This window comes from Myotis daubentonii, chromosome 3 (genome assembly GCF_963259705.1).
Source record: "Myotis daubentonii chromosome 3, mMyoDau2.1, whole genome shotgun sequence".
NCBI lineage: Eukaryota > Metazoa > Chordata > Mammalia > Chiroptera > Vespertilionidae > Myotis > Myotis daubentonii.
The window spans coordinates 107,326,956-107,350,822 of NC_081842.1; the positions used below are offsets into that span (position 1 = coordinate 107,326,956).

The 23,867-nt window shown below is 40.1% G+C and overlaps 1 protein-coding gene across 4 annotated transcripts in view; it reads left to right on the forward strand.

The window, feature by feature from the left end:
• Window positions 1-23,867, forward strand: part of LOC132230557 (ceruloplasmin) — a 100,252-nt gene that overhangs the window by 7,491 nt on the left and 68,894 nt on the right. For all 4 annotated transcript variants that reach the window (XR_009451885.1, XM_059688183.1, XM_059688184.1 and 1 more), the window contains exons 2-8: window positions 7,287-7,534; window positions 9,733-9,945; window positions 13,572-13,745; window positions 15,331-15,585; window positions 17,114-17,285; window positions 21,052-21,191; window positions 22,284-22,436. Coding sequence is in view for 3 of the 4 variants with exons in the window: in XM_059688183.1 (XP_059544166.1) it covers window positions 7,287-7,534; window positions 9,733-9,945; window positions 13,572-13,745; window positions 15,331-15,585; window positions 17,114-17,285; window positions 21,052-21,191; window positions 22,284-22,436 (1,355 nt within the window). In the remaining variant the exon portion in view is untranslated. The remainder of the gene's footprint in view (window positions 1-7,286; window positions 7,535-9,732; window positions 9,946-13,571; window positions 13,746-15,330; window positions 15,586-17,113; window positions 17,286-21,051; window positions 21,192-22,283; window positions 22,437-23,867) is intronic.

Consider the following 23,867-nt stretch of genomic DNA (forward strand, 5'->3'; position numbering starts at 1 on the left):
CTGAAAATATAAGCAGATATTAAAATAACGATATATATGGATTTTTTAAAAATATATTTTATTGATATTTTACAGAAAGAAAGGGAGAGGGATAGAGAGTTAGAAACATCGATGAGAGAGAAACATCAATCAGCTGCCTCCTGCACGTCCCCTACTAGGGATGTGCCTGCAATCAAGGTACATACCCTTGACCAGAATCGAACCTGGGACCCTTCAGTCCGCAGGCCGACGCTCTATCTACTGAGCCAAACCGGCTAGGGCTGGATTTTTTTTACTAAGAAAATGGTTTACCTCTCTTGTATTAATACCAATAATATTTATTTCTAATGGAATGAGATGGAAAGTAATTTTTTGTATTTAGTACTGTCATTTCATAAGGTGAGTGACTTATCTGTCACTTTAACAAATTAAAAAATGAAGATTCTATAAAAAACATTTTTCTGCTCCTAAATTATTTATATTTTACAAAACAATACATATACAAAACAATTAGTAAGCACAACAGTGTGTGCTGGGCCTATGAAAGGCATTAATTAAATATTTGCTGTGTTTATTGTCTATATAATGCCAACAAATAATAATACTCCTGTTATCTCCAGGTTGCCTTTTTTCCTGGTGATATATAGAAAGCTAGAAGTAAGTGAAAAATTCTTTAGCACAAGAACAGCCATGCAAAACCCCTTTCCCTGGACTTTGCAGGCTATCGCTCAGGCTTGGCATCTCTTACTTAACATACAATTCTTACACACTCTGTTACTTAGTTTTCCAGCCTATCGTAGGTTTGAGAAATAAACCAGAAATAGCATAGTGATGCCCGGCCAGCTGGGCTCAGTGGTTGAGTGTTGACCAATGAACCAGGAGGTCAGGGTTCGAATCCCAGTCAGGGCACATGCCAGGGTTGCCAGCTTGATCCCCAGCCGATCAATGATTCTCATCATTGATGTTTCCATCTCTCCCTCTCCCTTCCTCTCTGAAACCAATAAAATAAAAAAATTAAAAAAATAAAAGAAATAGCATAGTGAAGATATCGTTATAAGCAGAACCAAAGACCAAGAAGAAATAGCAACTCAAATTCTGGCCAAAGAAATAGAGAATGAACTGAAAACATTTCATATTGTAGTATAATAATAAGTAGTATAATTATGATGTTGAGTGACCAGAATACCAAAAATAGTCAATAAATGTTAATATTTACTATTATTATCAGAAAAAAAATTGAATTTTTTTCAGTATCTACTGTTTAAGCAAACTGAAGGAATTCACTTCACCCCTTCAAAAATGATCTTAAATTTTTATATGATCAAAGAGATACAATTATTAGCTAAAATAATCTGGAAAAGTAAGTTATAGGCTGTGTTGTAAAAATGTAATTCATACTCCCAGGTTAATAAAAAAATAGCAAGCAATAGCTAGTGAGATACAAACACTTCATACAGGACATCCTGTGTGAAGGAGCTAACTGAGCAGCTATAACATTTACATTTCAAGCTCTGAGATTTATCATCACAGTTGCTATTTTCATGTTGTGCTAAAGAAGCCAGGCTAGTTAGGACCTATCATCCACTTGCTTGTGCTATGTACACCCAGGTTCAGTCTTTGCCTACCAGTTAATTTTTAACTGTTTTCCGTGGGATTCCTATGTGTAATAGGCAGAAGTTCTTAAATGGCCCCTCAGTCTCCACAAAATCATGAAAGATCATTCCATTCAATGGCACAGCTGACTTTAAATAGGGAGATGATCTGAGTGGCCTAATCTAAAGCAGAGAGCTCCCAGGGAAAGAAGAGGAAGTCAGAGAGAGTCAAAGAAGTTTGAGGATTCAAAAAACTAAAGGGCCACCTGAGGAGGAATACAGTCGCCTTAAGGACCTGAGAGAGGTGCTCAGCTGACAGCCAGCAAGGAAACAAGGATTTCAATCCTATAAACATAAGGAACTGAATTCTACCAACAACAAGGATGAGCCTGGGAGTGGGTTTTTCCACAGAGCTTCCAGATAAGCACTCAGCCCAGCCAGTGCCTTGTATAACCTGAGCAGAGAATCCAGCATGCCATATCAGACATCAGCCCTAAGAACTGTGAACTAATAAATGAATGTTGCTTTAAGCTGCTGTGTGATAATTTGTTAGCACCAATGGAAAACTCATATACTATGTCTCAATTAATGAAGCCAAGAATCCAGAAACTTTTCACACATATTACCCACATTTCAGTAGTCCTATATCATAAAAGGCTAATATGCAAATAGACCAAAGGGTGGAACAACCGAACAACCAAACAACTGGTCGCTATGACATGTGCTGACCACCAGGGGGCATGTGTGGAATTTGGCGGGCATTGGCCATGTCAGGATGGTGGAGCAGGTGAGTGGGGGCTCCAGACCAAGGCAGGGTGCTGGTAGCTGTCATCAGAGCGAGATTCTGGTGGTTACTGAAAATTCTTTGCTCCCGTGTGCTGCTGTCTCACCTGGCTCTTACACCTGCTGCCAGTGCCAGCCCCACTCGCACCCGAAGCTGGCACCCCTGCCAGTGCCCAGTGCTGGTCCCAATCACTCAGTGCCATCAGCAGGTGCAAGTGGCAGCTGCCAGCCTGATCTCCCCTCAGGGCTTCTCCACCTCCCCCTGCTCACACCCTCTTGCTGGCGCTGGCCCCAATTGCTCCGCACCATCAGCAGGTGCAAGTGGGGCCAGCACTGTCAGCACATGGGAACAGTGCCAGTGGGAGCAGGGCTGCAGGCAGACAGGGGACCAGGGCCAGCGTAGGAGGGGTAGGGTAGGGGCATGGAGGGTGGGCCAGGACCCACCCCTGTGCCTACTGCAGCCTCTCGGCCCACAGTTCCTTTTAAGGTGCATGAATTCGTGCACTGGGCCCCTAGTAATGTATAAACAGAAACCGAGACCACTTGAGTATATCATGAATTTATGATCTTCCTAAGGGAGTATAAAATTTATTTAATGCCCCTACCATTAAAAACTCCCTTCTGGCTCTGACCCTACCAGAAATTAGAGAATTATTGAAACTGGGGGATGAAAAAGGAAGGATATGAATACTGAGAGAGGGACATCACTATTCTAATGAATAGAAGAGAACAGGTTACAATTGTCAACAGGAAGAACTACAATTAATGTGAATTATTTTTTTGGTTCAAAGAACAACTATAATAAATTCTCTTGATGGAGCATCTGACTGGCAAACTTCCTGCAAGCTTCCAGTCCACAAGCTGTGCTGTTGTAATTAAATAGACATTCCCTAATGACACTTTGATGTTCATGCAGAGACAGTACATAAGCAAATACACCTCCCCCAAAGTATCACATGGTGTAGAACATTCCTCAGTTTGGTTGGCTTAATTTTGGCCCACCACACAAGATGAGATGTGAGACATATTTTACATATTGCTATGTGTGTAAAAGAAGTCCAAATTTAAAAACCCTGAATATATTATAACTTCAGAATAACTATTTGAAAAGTAATGTTCACCCCTCCCTACATCCCCCCCAAATCATTGTATACAAAAAAAATCCCAAAACTTAGGCAATGAGCCTCCTATTTTTCAGGAAATGATTAATATAGGAGAATTCAATGCAATAAAAGCATTTTATCAAAGCCCATGCTATTGAAACGGGATGTAATTAAGTACTTTAGAGTTACCTTCAGAAAATATAAACACACACGGATTTACATAAAGTCTTAAGAATTCGAGAGCTATGTTTAAACTTTGGCCTTGTGTAAGATGTGTATGAACAGGGCATAGTAGGACACAGATTAGAATACATCTATATATTATCAGGACCGAACTCCTAGCAATAGGAGAAAATTTATCCTGGGGTTTGGATGGACCCTGTGAACCATAGTGGTCCAGGTCCTCTGATGGGACCAGAGAGGACTTGCATCTCTGTTCTGTGAACTTTGCAGCTGCAGCTGTGCACCTGAATGAACTGTACTCTCGCTGGGCTCCTGTCAGCAGCACGGGCTGGATAAACCTGCTTTTATCTCAGTGGTCTTCAGTGCTTCCAAATTTTGCTAAAACATCTATTTATTAAGACCATCCCTTTGTTAGCAATGCTGCAATTTGGGGGGAAATCCACACCCCTGTACTACTGTTTTCCCATGCACTTTGATGTCCTTGAAGTTTTTTTGAGCCTTGCTGAATTGTGTTGTGTGTTTTTTTCTGTTTTGTTCTAACAAAATGGAAACACACAAACAACTTGAAAATGTAATCAAATGGGAGAAATGAAGGCATAAACATGGATTTGCCACCCCCTACTGGATACTAAAAATGCCACTTCTTTATTTTTCTAACACTGCTTGACCCTCTTCTCACCAAGATGGGGGAAGGAGACCCCATCTCATTCATTTTTAAGCGAACAACTTGAGAATCCTGGGTTTTATATAATCCGGGAAAATTGGGGTGTTTGGTATATGATAACAATTACAATATGCTCATTGTTGAAGCCGCGGGTCAACACAGAACAAGATGGCTCTGCTATGAACATTTGCTCCTGCTGCCTGAACTTAGCCACACTACCACTGCCAAGCAGCCATGCTCCCTGGCTTCAGCCTTAATCTGCTGCCCCCATGCACCACACCAGCAAAGGCCTGGCCACTACCCAATATGGTCTGGAAACAGACCATCATCATAATAGTGTCATGTTTCTCTTGGGTGTGATTGTGTAAAGTGTGAATGTGATGGGATTACTGGGTGGACACATAATGAGAGGCAATGAAAGTTGGGACATCCTTCCCAGTGTCTGATTTCTTTCCAGCCAAATAGTCAGAATAAGAAAAATAAGTAGTGTGTACCTTTCTGTCTCACGATCTTAAAGAATTCCACTGCCACCTTTCTGTCTCACGATCTTAAGGAATTCCACTGCCACTGCAACTGGGCAGCCAGGGGCTTTACCTTCACTGCAAGCCTCCCCCACTCAACTCAAGCTACTAAAAATGAGCCCAGAGCAGCATCAGAATACATGGGGTGGGGGTAGGGGGTCTTGGTAAATGCAGATGCCTGAGCCCCACCCAGATGCACAGAATCAGAATCAGAATCAATGGGCTCAGGAACTTGCATTTTTATCAAGTCCCACCATAGATTCCTATACATATTAAACTTAAGAAAATTCAGGCTAGAGCCCTAGATTTTTAAAAGCTAGGTCTTTAAACTCTGCAGCAATGAAAGTACAGAGCTCCCAGACAAGCTGTGTTCTTGTCTTGAAGAAGGGAAGGAAAAATTTCTCTCACTCTTTCTGATGAGCTCACAGCTGAAAAAACAAGAGGATGTTTATCCTCACTCAGATTATTTGGACCTCACAGGGTTGAGTGGAAAATGGTAAGGCATCAAAGGTCCCTGAGACAAAAGTATTCAATACACACACACACCCCACAAACACAAACCCCAGATCATCAGCCTGAGTGTGAGCAGTTTTTATTCTCCTGGAGGAGACTTAGGTTGCTTGGTTGTGGATGGACTTGCCAAAGTCCAGTTTGAAGTGGGTCCTTCCAAATCATGAGATTGCAGTGCCCACAGCTCCCACCGAGCTATCAGTTCCAAAGTTTGAATACCAAACTCACTTTCTTTCTTTTCCTCTCTTGTGTTTTTGTTGTTGTTGTTGTTGCTGCTGTTGTTGCTTGTTTTGTTTTGTTTTTCTTGACTACTATTTACTTTGCTTATATTTTTAGGAAAGTTTTAAGCAACTGTTAATCAGCTACTAATCAGAATACAAACATTCAATGTTCAAGAATTCTCAGTAGCAAGGGATTAAAAAAACACACAAGGGTAGTTTTTTATTCTTTTAATAAATTTATTGGGGTGACATTGGTTAATATGATCATGCAGGTTTCAGGTGTGGGTTTCTATGTTACAAGATCTGTATATTGCAGTGTGTGTCCACCACCCAAGTCAAATTTCCCATCACCATATATTAGGACCCCCATTTCCCCCTACCCCACACTGCTGTTCATGTCCAGAGTCTTAATTTTATATCCCACATATGAGTGAAATCATATGGTTCTTAGCTTTTTCTGACTGACTTATTTCACTTAAGCATAATGTTCTCATGGTCCATCCATGTTGTTGCAAATAGCAGTATTTCATCTTTTCTTATGGCTGAGTAGTATTCCATTGCATATATTTGGCATATTCTTTATCCAGTACTCTATCGCAAGACACTTTTGTTGTTTCCATGTTTTGGGCATGGTGAATAATGCTGCAATGAACATAGGGGTGCATATAACTTTGCGAATACGTGTTTTTGAGTTTTTTGGGTATATACCCAGGAGTGGATTACTGGGTCGTATGATAGTTCTATTCTTAATTTGTTGAGGAATCATCAGACTGCTTTCCATAGTGGTTATACCAGTCTGCATTCCCATTTCTCCACAACCTCAACACTTGTTATTACTTGTCTTGTTGATAATGTCCACCCTTACAGGTGGGAGGTGGTATCTCATTATAGTTTTGATTTGCATTTCCATAATTGCTAGTGACATTGACTATCTATTGGCTGTTCGTAAGACTTCTTGGAAGAGGTGTCTGTTCAGGTCCTCTGCCCAATTATTTTATTGGGTTGTTTCTTTGGTGTTGAGTTTTATGAGTTCTTTATATATTTTGGAGATTAAACCTTTGTTAGAGCCACTGTTTGCAAATATCATTGCCCATCTAGTTGGCTGCCTCTTTGTTTTGTTGTCAGGTGGGGTTGTTGTTGTTTTGTTTGTTTTTGTTATTTTTGCTGTGCAGGTTTTTAGTTTGATATAGTCCTATTCATTTATTTTTGCCAAAGGTAATTTAAAAACCTAAACACATTGAACACATCATTCCAAACTTGATTAAGTGCTGCTAAAAGAAATAAAAAATGATAGAATTGTTATTTAGGAAACAATATACATATACACAGATATCCAAATTGATTGCTCATACACTCAAATTTTTCCAGTAGGTGAAAGGCATACCATAAGTGAGAAATGTCGTAACTACTTTATCTTAATATTTCACTTTAATTTACATTCTATTCCATAATACCTCCGTGTTTTAGTATAAAAATCTTGCAGGAAACACTGGTACACTGCATCATATTTTTATGGCACCTTTACAGGTTGTTCTTGGCCACATACCTGGGACACTTCACATAATGAAAGTAACAGGGCTAAGTGCCAGCTCTCCTCTTCATTTTCTGGAGGCACCCCTCCAACAATAGGCAGACATTTAATGTGAAAGGTCAGTAATGCCTCTTAATCATAATGTTACTCCCAGAAATTATGGTTTCTGATAGAGTGAGTGTCTTCTTTCCCTTTGCAGGGAACATTCAAACATCTATCTTCAGAATGGCATGGATAGAATTGGAAGAGTATACAAGAAGGCCCTCTATCTTCAGTACACAGATGGAACCTTTACGACAACGATAGAAAAACCTGCCTGGCTGGGATTTTTAGGCCCTATTATCAAAGCAGAAACTGGAGATACTGTTTATGTACACTTAAAAAACTTTGCCTCTAGGCCTTACACTTTTCATTCGCATGGGATAATTTACTATAAAGAACACGAGGGTAAGTTCAGCTCATACTCTATCTGGAATTTCCTCTCACTTTTCTGTAGGAACACTTTTTAATTTCTAAGACTATGAACTCCACTCTTAGATAAGACCTGTAACTATGTTATTTAGCTCCAAACTATTTTATTAACTATTTTGGCTCATCATAATAATGTCATGTTTCTCTTGGGTGTGATTGTGTAAAGTGTGAATGTGATGGGATTACTGGGTGGACACATAGTGAGAGGCAGTGAGAGTTGGGACATCCCTCCCAGTGTCCAATTTCTTTCCAGCCAAATAGTCAGAATAAGAAAAATAAGTAGTGTGCATGAAGGTCTAGAAAAGGCAAAAGTCCAGAAGGAAGAAACAGGACTCAAGACAGGGAATGTCTTATCTTTGAAGACAGTAAACCCACTGTGGCCATTGTCACTTCCCACCCTAACTTTGGATAAACTGTGGCAGCTAAAGCAGCATGGGTACTCTCACAGGTCAGCCAAATAGTGCACTTGGATGCATGGCCCCATAGTCACATCTGAGACACAATTAACCAAAAGGTCCTTTAAATATAGGACTTGCAAGCCTTAGGTTTGGTGACTGCCATCTCATCCTTAGTACTTGATGATGATAATGATAATGAAAAAAGCAAGGGCTTCAAAACTGATAGACCAAGGTTGAGGGCAACCTTGTCTTTTACTGGCTTTGTGAAAGTTGTTTAAATTCTTTGTGCTTCAGTTTCCTCATGTATAAAATAGGGGCAATGATTAGTACATAGTGATAACTGGAACAGTGAGCTGAGAGTTTTCCCCAGGGTCATGTCTCACAACGCCGAAGAATGAGCTCCATGGACCAATAGATTTAAGCAAAAGTGTGGAAAATTTATTACAAGCAGATTCAGCCTCCCCACATGGGGAGGAGGGCCCAATAATGGGCTTCCCATGAAGCCTTGTAGTCCAGGGGTATATATTTGCTACTAGCCTGCTCTATGTCTACCTGTGTCACTACCTGATTGATTTCCTCGTTGTTCTTGCCCAGCAATGGACCTGAACTTTCCCTGTTTCTATGTGTCAGTACACCTTAGTGCAGGCCCTCCCTTGGTTTCCCATGCCTCCCACTCTGTGTCCAAAAACATTCTATTATTTCAGCATGGTTGGTTTCTGTGATTAGGCTTGCTCAAACTGCCGTGTCTACCCCTGCCTATGTTCTACCTGCCTTTGTTTCCCACTGGACCCCTGCCCTGTTTCCCTGCATTTCAAGCTAATGTCTCTCAATAGTAATATCTCAATAAATATCATCTATGATCATAAGCAAAAATGCTGAGGCCATTATACAGTTCATTGAAATTATAAGAATCAAGTCAGAAAATTAAGATAAAATTAGATTTTTTAATTAATAGTATTTTTCTTAGTCTTGTTTTAGAAGGTGAATGTTTTAACCACATATTTTTGTTTCTTTTTCTGAACCCAACAATTATATTCATAGCATAGAAGCTGAATACTATCTTATTTCTTTTTTACAGTTTTATTCATCATTTTTAAGGTATTATAATTGTATTGTGGCTATGTTAAAAAAAAAGAGTTCTTATGTTTTAGAGACACATACTTGAGTATTTATTAATGAAATGATATGATGTCCAGGACTTGCTTTAAAATATATAGATGGTGATGGACATAAGAGTGGGTGGGATATAGATGAAACAAGACTGGCCTTGAGTTCATCATTGTTAAAGCTGGGTTGATGGGTGCATGGAGGTTCATCATATTATTCTCTCAACATGCATGTGTTCAGAAATTTACAAAATTTAAACTAAAACCCTTTTTTAAATCCCATGGTTATTTCACAGGCAAAAATCTGGTATCTTATAAAAAGTTCCAAATTATAAGAGAGCATAGCTATTTTGTTCATACTTCCATACCATGACTCTAGAACAAGACTGGCTCTTTAAATTATAAACTGTCACTATGCTCCTGACATATCCATTACAGCTCTCTGAAGACTCAGTCAAGTATGAAAAATGGTAAAATTTTCTGTGAAGCTTCAAGACACTCTAGACTCTCATTCCTCTATGATCAAATAGGACATCACTGCATCCCCAAGAGGAAAGACTAGTATGCAAGATGTTGAATAAATATTTGTTGAATAAATTTGTAAATATCTATTCTCTCATTCAAGTTCAAACACATTCAAGTTGCAATTTCATTGCATGTTGCTTCCTAGGAGCCATCTACCCTGATAACACCACAGATTTCCACAAAGCAGATGACAAAGTGCACCCAGGTGAGCAGTACACATACAGGCTTCATGCTACCCAAGAACAAAGTCCTGCTGAAGAAGACGGCAATTGTGTAACCAGAATCTACCACTCCCACATTGATGCCCCAAGAGATATTGCCTCAGGACTCATTGGACCTTTAATACTCTGCAAAAAAGGTACACTGTCTCACTTTTACTCAGAATGTATAACCCCAAAACAAGTGATAGGGAGGTGGTTTGTTTTTTAAGTAAAAGTCAAGTTGTGACTGAATAGGTAAAGTAGAGAGGCAATAAATCTAGAAAAGGAGGGAAGAGCAGGGCAGGAGAAGGAGAAGAAGTGATAAATGGAATGGGCATTCACATATATTGCTAAGCTACAGAAAGTTGCTCTCCTTGGGAACACGTTTGGTGTATCTAATTTCATAATGGTGTTGAAGACATGTGTGACTTTACCCAATGTGATTCCCTTAGTGGCTCTCCACGGTGATAGATCTGTGGTTATCTGTTTTGTGTTGGTAAATCCTATATAATAAAAGAGAAACATGTAAATTGACCATCCCTTCACTACACTCACCAGCCAATCAGGGTGAACATGCAAATTAACCCAACAAAGATGGTGGGTTAATTTGCATACACAGGCACTGGGCGGAGAGGAGAAGCAGGAAAGCCGGCAGCTTGGGGGGACGTGGCTCCCTCGGTCGCTCCCTTGGGAGGTCGTGGCTCCCTCGGTCACTCCCAGGGCAGGGAGCACCAAGAATTCTGGGAATAGTAGTTCTGATAGCAGCCCTAAGACTGGAAGTGGAATCCCAGAGTGTAGGGAGCACCAGGAATGCTGGGAATTGTAGTTCTGGTGGCAGATGGGTTTCCTAGACCAGGGGTGGGCAAAGTTTTTGACTCGAGGGCCACAATGGGTTCTTAAACTGGACCAGAGGGCCGGAACAAAAGCATGGATGGAGTGTTTGTGTGAACTAATATAATTTCAAAGTAAACATCATTACATAAAAGGGTACGGTCTTTTTTTTTTTTAGTTTTATTCATTTCAAATGGGCCGGATCCGGCCCACGGGCCGTAGTTTGCCAACAGCTATCCTAGACACTAGAGCAGCCGTGGGCAAACTACGGCCCGCGGGCCGGATCCAGCCCGTTTGAAATGAATAAAACTAAAAAAAAAAAAAAAAGACCATACCCTTTTATGTAATGATGTTTACTTTGGATTTATATTAGTTCACACAAACACTCCATCCATGCTTTTGTTCCGGCCCTCCGGTCCAGTTTAAGAACCCATTGTGGCCCTCGAGGCAAAAAGTTTTCCCACCCCTGCATTAGAGCAAAGTGAGCCTGGAGCAAGTTACTGTTGCAGTGGGGGATGGAGGGAAAGCAAAGATGAGAGACATAAGTAAAATCAGAGTGTCTAGGAAAAATTAAAGGGAAGATATCCTAAAACTTCCAAGAAATCTCCACCAATGAAGCAAAAAACAAAAAAATGCCTCTATTATTCAGTGAGCAACAAACCAAACTGGGTTGGGGGTCTCAGACGATTCGTTCATATGATTGCAAAGACAGACAGAAACTCATGGATTGGAAAGGGCTCCCAAGAGGGCTCCCAGATTGGAGAGGGTGCAGGTTGGGCTGAAGGACCAACTCCACTCCCTCACCCTCTATGCATGAATCTTCATGCACCTGGCCCCTAGTATAATATAATAGTCTCTATTTCTATCCTTTTTTACATTTTTTAAATTTATTTCGGAAAGGAAGGGAGAGGGAGAGAGAAATAGAAACATCAATGATGAGAGAGAATCATTTATTGGCAGCCTCCTGCACGCCCCACAGTGGGGATCAAGCCCACAACCTGGGCTTGTGCCCTGACTGGGAATCGAACCATGACCTCCTGGTTCACAGGTTGAAATTCAACCACTGAGTCACGCCGGCTGGGCATAGTATCTATTTATAATATCATGAAAAAGACAACATAAATCAACAGCTTGAAACATAATTCTTACTTGAACAATCATTAGTTACCTTTAAAGACTTGTCTCAGCTTGTGGCTATATGAACCACATACCTATTATGAAAATACTAGAGGCCCCGTGCACAAAAATTTGTGCACTCGGGGGGGTCCCTCAGCCCAGCCTGTGCCCTCTCGTAGTCTGGGACCCCTCGGGGGATGTCCACCTGCTGGCTTAGGCCCACTACCCAGGGGATTGGGCCTAAGCTGCAGTCGGACATCATTAGCGCTGCTGAGGAGGCAGGAGAGGCTCCCACCACCACCACTGTACTGGCAGCCATCAGCCTGGCTTGTGGCTGAGCAGAGCTCCCCCTGTGGGAGAACACTGACCACCAGAAGGCAGCTCCTGCATTGACACTGGCCCCTGGTGGTCAGTGTGTGTCATAGTGACCAGTCATTTGCAGTCGTTCTGCTGTTAGGGTCAATTTGGATATTACCTTTTATTATATAGGATAGAGGCCTGGTGCATGGGTGGGGGCCGGCTGGTTTGTCCTGAAGGGTGTCCCTCATCAGGGTGGGGGTCCCACTTGGGTGCCTGGCCAGCCTGGGTGAGGGGCTGATGGCTGTTTGCAGCTAATCACACCCTCTTCAGGGTGGGGGTCCCCACTGGGGTGCCTGGCCAGCCTGGGTGAGGGGCTGATAGGTGTTTTCAGACTGATCAAGCCCCCTCCCCCAGTAGGGACCCTCACCCCATGGATGTTTGGCCAGCCTGGGTGAGGGACTGATGGCTGTTTTCAGGCTGGCCACACCCCCTTTCAAGTGGGGGGTCCCCACTGGGGCGCCTGGCCAGTCTGGGTGAGGGGCTAAGTTACGTTTTCAGGCTGGCCAAGCCCCCCACCCCCGGCGACGGAAGCTCCCAGCCTCTCCTTTTTTTCTTTCTTTTTTTTTTCTTCTGGGATTTATTTACCTTCTATAATTGAAACTTTGTAGCCTTGAGAGGAGCTCAGAGCCGGCCAGGGCAGGCGGGAGGGAAGCTTGGCTTCCTCCATTGCCAGGAGCAACCCACGTTTCCTGCTCACTCCAACTTCGTGGTCATGGCCGGCTGAAAGCAGATATCTGGGGTTTATTTACCTTCTATAATTGAAATTTTGTTGCTGTAAGTGGAGCTCAGAGTCGCCACAGCAGGCGGGAAGCTTGGCTTCCTCCATCATTGGGGCAACCAAGCCTCCTGCTTGCTCCAGCTCCATGGCTGCCAGCTGCCATCTTGGTTGGGTTAATTTGCATATAGTTGCTCTGATTGGCTGGTGGGCGTGGCTTAAGGCATAGCAAAGGTATGGTCAATTTGCATGTTTGTCTTTTATTAGTGTAAATATATACAACTTTGAATTGACATTAACCAAAGAGCATTTAATAGTTATGTGGTTAATGAACATCCAGATATATGAGTGCCTGCCAAGCCCAGAACACTAAATATTAAACTTCCTAAGTGTTTCCAATTATATAAAACAGGAGTGACTAGTCCAGATTTGTGGATTATTAGGAAAATAGATTATTTTAAAAATGTTAAACTATAAATTACATGTTAAAATACATTGCTAAAGCCCAGCCAGCATGGGTCAATGGTTGAGCATTAACCTATGAACCAGGAGGTTGAGTTCAATTCCCCACATGAGGGGCATGTGGGAGGCGGCCCAATCAATAATTCTCTCTCATCATTGATGTTTCTATCTCTCTCTCCTTCTCCCTTCTTCTCTGAAATCAATAAAAATATATATCTATTTAAAAAGAGTAAAATTTAAGAGCTTTAAAAACTACATGCTAAAGATTAAGTTATACTAAAATAGCAATTTTTACTTCAGATTCTCTGGATAAAGAAAAAGAAAAAAATATTGACCAAGAATTTGTAGTGATGTTTTCTGTGGTGGATGAAAATTTCAGCTGGTACCTAGATGACAACATTAAAACCTACTGCTCCAAACCAGAGAAAGTTGACAAAGACAACGAAGACTTCCAGGAGAGTAACAGAATGTATTGTAAGATTACCAAAGACATGTTAACTTTATCATATTGCTCTTGACCCATTAATTCTTCTATCTTTATTCCCTCATATGAATAAGTAGTTTCTAACCTGTGGTTCTGATAACAAAACATATTGGACATGCAACTTCATATTCAGCTAAACAAGTCAATTCACAACTATTGGACAGGTAAAGCCAGATTCACCAAATTATTCCCAAACTGCTAGGGAAAAAACATCATCAATTATGGATTAATGCATATGAATGTCATATTTCTATATTTATTTATCTTCCAAACTCTAAAAATTATTTTAGGCAGCCTTAAATTATTAAACTAAATGCTTTAAATTATCCTTATATTGTAAAGCATTGAACTATACTTAGGCAAATAGTTCTAAAAAGTATTTCTTCTACATTTACATTGTCCCTCCTCACTTTGCATCATTTTTTCTATATTTCAGTTCATTTTATTTCTTCTAGAAATGTTTTCTTTACTGCCTAGGCTTCTCTTTAATTCTCGGAGACCAAATTATGAGCTCAGAAAGATTTTCTGTCATTCAATTAGAATTTACATAAGAAATCAAATCCCTTAACACCAACTAGACCAATAAGTTTTAAATTTTGTTTGCTTGTGTTTTGCTTCTTCAAAATAAGCTTTACTAAGAAACTGAGAACACAAAAATAATTGTACTACCAAAACAGAAAACTTACTAAGAAAGTACAGATTTTGTTTCCAACATTTGCTTATTCTGGCTGGAAGATACTCTTTCCATACTTTAATCCTGCCTCTGTTATGTGTCAACACAAACAAATGTTAGAAAAAAATACTCAAAATTTAGTCTGGAGAGGTCTGGAGAGGTGCCTCAGTTGCAGCAGGTGCTTTCACGGTGTTTCCCAATACCAATTTCTATTAATCTCTAGGACCACCCACTATGAACAGTGACCCTAAGTTTCTTCAAAGGGCCTCAGGCCATTCGGCTTCTAAACTTTTAGGTCTTTGTGACTCTGGTCACTGCTCTCTAACTTCCTTCCTCTGTATTTCTTTTTTTCTTCTCCACATCTCTTCTCATCTTGTCTGTTTCCTTTGGAATCAGAAACCAAAAGCTGATCAAACAAACTGCTTATTATAAAAGCAACTTATATGTATTGTAGAAAATTGTATCTGATAGTCAAAAAGAAATCATCCATACTACCACCAATAACACAATTAATGATCGATTACTAAATAACCATCAGTCTTTTTTTCTATTCACTGTCTGTGTGTATGTTTCACATATATGCACACATTTGTATTTAGAAAGAAACACACATATATACCAAGGTGTATAGTCTATGACCAAAAAAAGCAAATGGGTTTCACCTTCAGTGTTGGGTTCATCTGCTAATACTGTGTCAACAAGAATCCTGAGGCTGAATTCAGGTCCAAATTAAAGAGTGTTGTGATCAATTAGTAATGTCTGATGTGGGTATGAGAGAGAGAGGAATAGCAGCATATGTTCCAGGTCTTTTCTATTCCAAATTGATTTACTTCTGTAGAGGTAACTATCACTATCCCAGTGACCAGTGTCTATTAGTCTCAATCACTACTCTTGACTTACAGCTGTGAATGGACATGCTTTTGGAAGTCTCCCAGGACTCTCCATGTGTGCAGAGGACAGAGTGAAATGGTATCTTTTTGGTATGGGTAATGAAGTTGATGTGCACGCAGCTTTCTTCCACGGCCAAACATTGACTAACAAGAACTACCGTGTTGATACAATCAATCTTTTTCCTGCCACCCTTGTTGATGCTTTTATGGTGGCCCAGACCCCTGGAGAATGGATGCTTAGCTGTCAGAATCTAAACCATCTGAAAGGTAGGACATCTTTACCTGAAATAAGCTGTCAGCTAAAAATAGGAGTCATGTCTCAGTTACACTACTTAATGAGGTAATCATTAGGAATCAGAAACCAAAAGCTGAATATTCTTGCAATGATAGGAACTTTGAATTGGTAACTTAATTTTATTCCTATGATGATATACAACATCCTATATAATAAAAGCCTAATATGCTAAGTGTCCGTTCGCCTGGTCCTCCATTCAACCAATCAAAGCATAATATGCTAATGATATGCTAAGGCTGCTCAACCACTCGCTATGATGTGCACTGACCACAAGGGGGAAGACAGTAGACCAGTCGACCAGTCGCTATGACGTGCACTAACCATCAGGGGGCAGATGCTCCGACTGGTAGGTTAGATTCCTGCTGGGGTCCAGCTGATCGGGACTGAGCGAGACTGGCTGGAGATGCCCTGGAGCCCTCCTGCAGTCCCTCCCCGGCTGGCCAATCTCCTGCGTCCCTCCCCAGCCTTGATCATGCACCAGTGGGGTCCCTCGACCTGGCCTGCGCCCTCTCGCAATCCGGGACCCCCTCAGGGGATGTCAGAGAACCAGTTCCAGCCCAATCCCACAGGCCAGACCGAGGAACCCCACTGATGCATGAATTCGTGCACCAGGCCTCTAGTAATATAATAAGAAAGACTGAAAGACTAGAACATTTATGAAATAATGAAATCTGAAAATATATTAATTTTGGAAAAGAACAATTGGCCCTGAAAATATACTACTGTCCTAAAAGTATAATACTGTATATAGTTCCTCAGCTTTGAAAAATACACAATATTGTAAACACCATAATATTTCTATATTGTGCTGAAAATTAGCCTGTTTGTTTTTTACTTGGTTCTATCAAATATAGACAATTTTGTTTTTTATTTGAGTCCAGCTACTTCTTGGTTTAACTTGATAAATTCCTTCCCCATCTTTTCATATGATGTGATAAAACATTCTTAGTTTTTGAAAAATATTAATTTGAAATATTCATTTCCTGAAGAAAATTAGGTTTAATGTGGATCTTTGAGTATGTTACTTTGACCTTCAAACGTAATCTCACCTATCAAATGTGATCTTGGCAGCAGAAGGGCTAGTGTAACAGGTATACAACCATTTGGTGTGAGAGAACAATAATTATAGATGTTCATTCTATTATACCTCCTCTACCTCACCCTACCTCTTAAAATATGGCAGAGACTCTCTTCTTCAATGATCTATTAATGTGTCTTTTTTATCATTAAAAGACCTCCTATGTGAAAGCCCACAGAAACTAGCACCATATTTTTGAAAACACTACTGATTAATATCTATTCTCTATATAGTATAATCTAAATAATGGTCTTAATTTTCCATCAGTAATAACTTATTTATAACTGTGCTATAGTTTATAATATTGTTTCTAGCTATCTATTTCTTCAGTTTCCACCTATCGCTTCACCAGCAGTGTTTACAAGGCAGCAGAGAGAGAAACATTGGATCCATTAACACATCTTTTCCTGTGTGGTTTTCAGCTGGTTTGCAGGCCTTTTTCCAAGTACAAGACTGTAACAAGACTTCATCAGAGGGCAGTATCCATGGGAAGCATGTTAGACACTACTACATTGCTGCTGAGGAAGTCATCTGGAACTATGCACCATCTGGCATAGACACCTTCACCAAAGAAAACTTAACAACACCTGGAAGGTAATTCAAAAAAAAAAAAAAAAGACTAATATTTTAAAACTAGAGGCCTGGTGCACAAAATAGTGCATGGATAGGGTCCCTAGGCCTAGCCAGCAATCAGGGCTGATCGGGGTCTACTGGCTGCTGACTGGGGCCTTTCTTCCAGCTGCCGGCCAGGGCCTTCCTTCATTCCATGCCACCCCCTGGTGGTCATCACACATCATAAGGAGTGATTGAACTCCCGGTCTCCCGATCAAACTCCTGAGGGGACAATTTGCATATTAGGTTTTTATATATATAGATATGCCTCCCTCTGAAAAATATCATAAGCCTGGCCAGCATGGCTCAGTGGTTGAGCATTGACCTATGAACCAGGACATCATGGTTTGATTCCAGGTCAGAGCACATGCCCAGGTTTGGGCTTAATCCCTAGTGTGGGGTATGCAGAAGGCAGCCAATCAATGATGCTCTCTTATCATTGGTGTTTCTATCTCTTTCTCTCTCTCCCTTCCTCTATGATTAAAAAATCATAAAATGTTCATTCAACAGTTAAAATATTAATTGGTACCTGAAATTAAGTAACTAGACCACTCAATATGTATTAGGGTATTTGGGATGAGTCCAAGTTTGAGAACTATGACTTTTGAGTCTTTCGAGTCCATGAAAAAAAGATGTGTTTAAAAATTATCAAATTCTTAACAAAATACTAAAAAACACTCAATATCATTAGACAGATCAATTCATTTGTTTTCTATTTCTGAAAACATAGCATTGTGCAATCCAGCAGTATTAAATACATTCACAGGTTATACAATCATCAACACTACCCATTTCCAGAAATTTCTCATTATTCCAAAAAGAAACTCTATACCCATTAAATAATAATTCTCTAACACTAATATCTTCTATTCCACTTTTTGTCTTTATGAATTGGCCTATTTCAGGCACTTCATACAAGTGAAATCATACAATATTTGTCCCTTTTGGTCTCGCTTATTTCACTTAGCATAATGTTTACAAGGTTCATCCATTTTTAGTCTGTATCAGAATTTCATTCCTCTTTAAGGCTGAATAATCTTCCATTGTACACATACCACATTTTATTTATTCATATATGTTGATGAACAATTGGGTTGTTTGTTGTGCCTTTTGGCTATTGTGAATAATGCTGCCATGAACATTATAATACAAGTATCTGTTTAGGTTCCTGCTTTCAATTCTTTTGGCTATACACCTGAAAGTGAAATTGCTGAGTCATATGGTAATTCTATTTTTATTTTTTTTAGGAACTGCCATACATTTTTGCACAGCAGTTGCAACATTGTATATTTCCACCAGCAACATACAAGGGTTCCAATTTCTCCACATCCTTGCCAACACTTATTTTCTGTGTTTTGTTTCATTGTAATTAGCTATCCTAATGGGTGCAAAGTGGTAGCTCATGGTGGTTTTGATTTGCATTTCTCTTATGATTAGTGATATTGAACATCTTTTCATAATCTTGTTGGCCATATGAGGAAAAGTCTATTCAAGTTCTTGTTCATTTTTTTAATTGGATTGTTTTGTTGTTGAGTAATAGGAGTTCTTCATTTATTTTGGGTATTAAGCCATTATCAGATATATGCTTTGCAAATATTTTCTCCCATTCTGTAGGTTTTCTTGTCACTCTCTGCAGTATGTCCTTTGATGCATGCAAGCTATTCTATGTGCATATCTGATGACTTACACAGCCTCCAAGTCATTCTTCTAGTCCCAGTTTTCCTTTCCTACTGTCTATTATGAACTTTCAAAAATATCAATGAGATATGCTACCTCCATGCTTCAAGTCTCTGCTCAAACACCACCTCTTCAGAGATGCTTTGTTTGCCATTCAACTACTTAGAAAGGTTAAGTAATTTACTCAACAACACACAAGTCAATAGCTGTGACTCCTGAAGCAGAAATTTAAGACCCAGGCTGCGCTGATATTTAGAGACACTGACTCTCAAAACTGCATCTCTAACCCAGAGGCTTTTATAAATTTCAAATTTGCATTTCAAAGTGCTTAATGGTCACCCCACTTGGATGAGGCTTCTCCAAATCAATATGTCCAAACCTGAACCCATGATCTTCTCCACAAATCTGAGTTGCCACTTCTCCGTGGATAGGATCACCATCCATCCATCAAGCTTCAAACCTGAACCCCATCCTGGACTCCCTCCCTCCTTCACTAATCCCTCCTTCTTTCATCACATACTGTCTCATACCCTAAATATCTCTAAAAGCTGTCTATTTCTCTCCCTCTTCTTTGACCAGACCCTGAATGCATCACTGCCTCTCACTGAGGTTTTGAATCTGCCTCCTGACAGGTCTCCCTACTGCAGTCTAATGCAGTCCAACACATTCTCCAGGCAGCAGCCCAAGGGATCCTGCTGAAACATGAATTCTAAGTGCTTAAGTCTTTCAAACCTTTCCCACTGGGATGGAGTAGTGAAACCTTAATTAGTCCTTCCTGTCCATCCCTCATTCTCTGCTCCTTTGCCCTGCCCAGCATGCTATGCTGCTTGCCAAATTGTGGGGAGCATGCCATGCTCCATCTCTCCTCCAAGCCTTCCTACTGGCTATTTCATATTTGTAAATGCCTGCCCCATACTCCCTACTATATACACTTCATCTTTTTAATTCTACTTCTCTTCTAGATAGATTTAAAACATCACTTCCTTTGGGAAGCCTTCGGGGCTCTTTCCACCACTTTTCCTAACTCCAGGAGAAATGCTCCACAATACCCCATGCTAAGTCATGTTATTATACTGATTGGTTCCTAGTTCTATCTTCCCTGCAGATGTCAGGTGCACAGAGAGACAGGTCCAGCTTGCTTATGGTGTGTCATCAGCACATCGCAGTTCCTGGCAAGTGGCAGGTGTTTAATATATTTGTCAAATGAAAGAAGAGATGAATGGGGTTTTTTGTGTGAAGTCAAATTGCTGGGGCTTACCAGCAGACCCTGAGCAACAAATGAATGATTACTCTTACACACGTTTCTGTGAAAGAGAGGGCTAAGGGACTGCCTGGCTAGAGAAACCAAACAGCCTCATTTGCCTGCCTCTTCAGGCTTTTATTGTAACAGCAGTTTGAACTAAAATTAACTTTTAGATACAATCAGTAGGGTAAGCATTCTTGGGAAGACACAGGCATCAGTAGAACCCTTTAAACATAAAGATTAAGCATAAAGATTCCAGCAAACACCCGAGGGTCCACATATACACAGACTTGTTTGGAAACGTCAAGGAACAATTAGGGGTGGTTGCCTTCAGACTTTACAACAAAGTCTCTTGTACTTCCACTCAAATGTCTTGCTAAGATTAAATTTCTTCATTTGTAAAATGGGAAGAATATTACAAACTTTATTGCATTCCCATTTGAGTTTCAGATAATAAATAAAGCTGCATCTGGCTGGTGTTCATATGCAATAAGCAGTAGCTACTGTATTTTTAAAGATTTCATAATTTGTTTAAAATTTCAGTTTTTGATAATTTATTAACCATTGGCAATTGACATTGGCCCTCTTGAAATTTTTTTACTTCACTTGAAAAAGTGAAACTTCTTTTCCATGATTCTCCATTCCTATCTGATCATCCTTTCAGGAAGTGGCCTAATCTTGTCTGCTCTGTTTCAGTATTTAGTAACTCATGGGTAATAATTATCTCTAAGCACTGGTCAGAATTTTTCTCTTCAATTAGTATCCTGGCTGAATACCTGTTCTCTATTCTGCTTTCAACTCCAGCGTTAAATGCTTTTCTTTTGGCAGTGCTTCAGAGGTATTTTTTGAACATGGTCCTGCAAGAATTGGAGGCTCTTATAAAAAGCTGGTTTATCGTGAGTACACAGATGCCTCCTTCACAAATAGAAAGGAGAGAAGCCCTGAAGAGGAGCATCTTGGCATCCTGGGTGAGTCATGCAGAACATAAGCCACCATTCTGCTCTTGCCCTGGACTACACTAACCTCAGAAAGAAGGGGAAAAAAACTAGGGACGTGGAAGAGCAGTCATCAGTAAAATGCACCAGCTATTTTTTTTCCAAATATAAGTTACCAATAGTAAATCTTTATCATTAAAAACCATTCTGGATCCAAATGATGATTTTTTTTTCTTCAAAGAGGTAAGGGGAATTGTGTGTTTAGGTCCCATTGTTTAAATAGATATATTCCCTTAGAAATAAACTCCCAGCTACCAATGAGTCAGGCTGGGCTTGTCTTGGAGCCTTCTGCAGGCTGCCCTGAGGCGAAGCCCAAAGACTGGTTCTTGCTCAGTCTCTGGGGTAGAATAGTAGAATGCGTGGATTCAGACTGTCCTCACTCTTGACCTGTTAGGCAAATGACATTTGAGAGTGCTCAATGTTCTATGCCTGTTCCCTTTCCATAATATAGGAACAACAATAATAATAGTCCTTAGCTCATAAAGTTGTTGTAAGGATTAAATAAGTTAATTCACATAAACACTCAGGAAAGCACATAAGCAGCTCTAAATAAATGGTGTTTTAAATATCGCATAGAATATTTGTGTATTGTACATCTATGGTTTATTCTGTATTTGGTGATAAAATGAATTTTGGTGATGAAAAATTCACAGCAGTGTTAGTCTTCACATCCAAGATGATTGACTTTACCAGTTTGGGTGCTCAAGGTTTATAGCACTCCCCTGACTCTTAATAATAACACACATTTAGCCAACAGACTAGGCGAAGTAAAGCCTAGACACTCTGCATAAGTTTTTGTAGATGCATAAAGCTTGTGAACTGACTTGGATAAAAATAATAAAAAATTTCAGGAACCTGAAACTGAATCAAAACACCCTGCTCATCTCTTTCTAGTCTTACCATATCAAATTGATAATGGTCTTTTTAAAACCAAGCTTTCTATTTGCTGCAGATAAGCTGGTTTCTCACAGTGATTCTTGTCAGAGGACAAGCCAAAGAAAATAATCATCTTATATATTCTGTATGGTACATACCAAGGGATAATAATTCTCTCTTTGTCCCTAGGTCCTGTCATTTGGGCAGAGGTGGGGGACACCATCAGAGTCACCTTCCATAACAAAGGAGCATACCCCCTCAGTATTGAGCCAATTGGGATGAGAATCAATAAGAACAATGAGGGCACGTATTACGCCTCCCATTACAACCCCCAGAATGGAAGTGAGTACAGCACTCTCTAACAATTGACCCCATTTAACAACCCACTCACCTCTGGAAAACTGTCTCATCAAAACTGAAAACAGGACTTCTGAGAAAATTGCCCAGATATCATCAGGAAGCAAGTACACCCCTGCTCCCACCAATTCCAGTTGGGTGATGGGACTTTGTCCATCCCTAACTGGACAATTATTGACAATGCTGACAGTAACTTATTTGGGTGATATCAATTATACATTTCTGGAGTACTGTTTGGGTGATTTTTTAAAAGTTTTTGCAATTATAATATTAGATGATCATTTTAGAATATTTAAAGAATCTAAATAGGTATAGTCCAAAATATCTCCATAGTTCTATAGACAACCACTAATACATTTTTATATAATTCCTCTATGCTTTCATCTGTGTATGTATAAGAAATATTTTAAACATGGTTGAGTTTGTAGTATATAAATATACGTATCACCATAATTTTATAACCAGAATTTGTTCTTAGCATTATAAGTATTTTACAAATGTATTTTAATAATACAAAATATTCCATGATATGAATGTATTTAGGTATTTTTATATGTCAAGCCTGACCAATAAAGACTAGTGGCTTTGCCACCACCTTCAGTGTGAGAGCAGGCAAGTTATTCTTTCTTTCTGGCCTCGGTTTCCTGAAGTGTAAAATTGGGAGGTTGTGAACAGGATCACCAACAAACTCTCTTTCAGTTATAAAATTATTTTTAGTTCAGTTCTGTTCAATAGAAAAGTCATTGATTGCCCCCTATTTCCAAGTGTTGTTCTAGCTGATAGAAATATAGAATTAATGCTTGCCTTTAAGAAGGTTCTGATTGGGTGGGCGTGGAGGAATATACACAATGTAACATGAAAGGTGCCAGAGACTTTCTTAAGGAGCTGTGAGGGCACAAAGAGGGGCACTTAGTCTGTTCAAGCTGCTGTAACTAAATACCACAGAATGAGTGACTTATAAAGAAGAGAAATTTATTTCTCACAATTCTGGAGGTTGGAAGTCCAAGATCAGAGCATAGTTAGGTGAGAGCCCTCTTCTGGGCCTCAGACTCCTTACTGTGTCCTCACCTAGTGAGAGGGCTAAGGAGCTCTGTGGAGCCTCTTTTATAATGGCATTAATCCCCTTCAGTAGGGTTCCACTCTCATGACCTAATCACCTCCCAAAGGCGTCACCATCACATTGGACATTAGGGTTCCAGAATGTGAATTGGGGGTGAGGGTGGGGGTGGGAGTGGGAGTGGGGGGTTATAAACATTCTGATGGTAGCAGGCACCCATCTCAGACAGGTTTAGAGGAAGCTTCCTGGAGGAAATCACCTCATTGGGGACCTGACACAGGAGCACAAGTAGGATTTCATTCAAGTAGGATTCCATTCAACTTCATAAGGAGCTCAGAAGCAGATTATCCTAGAGTCCC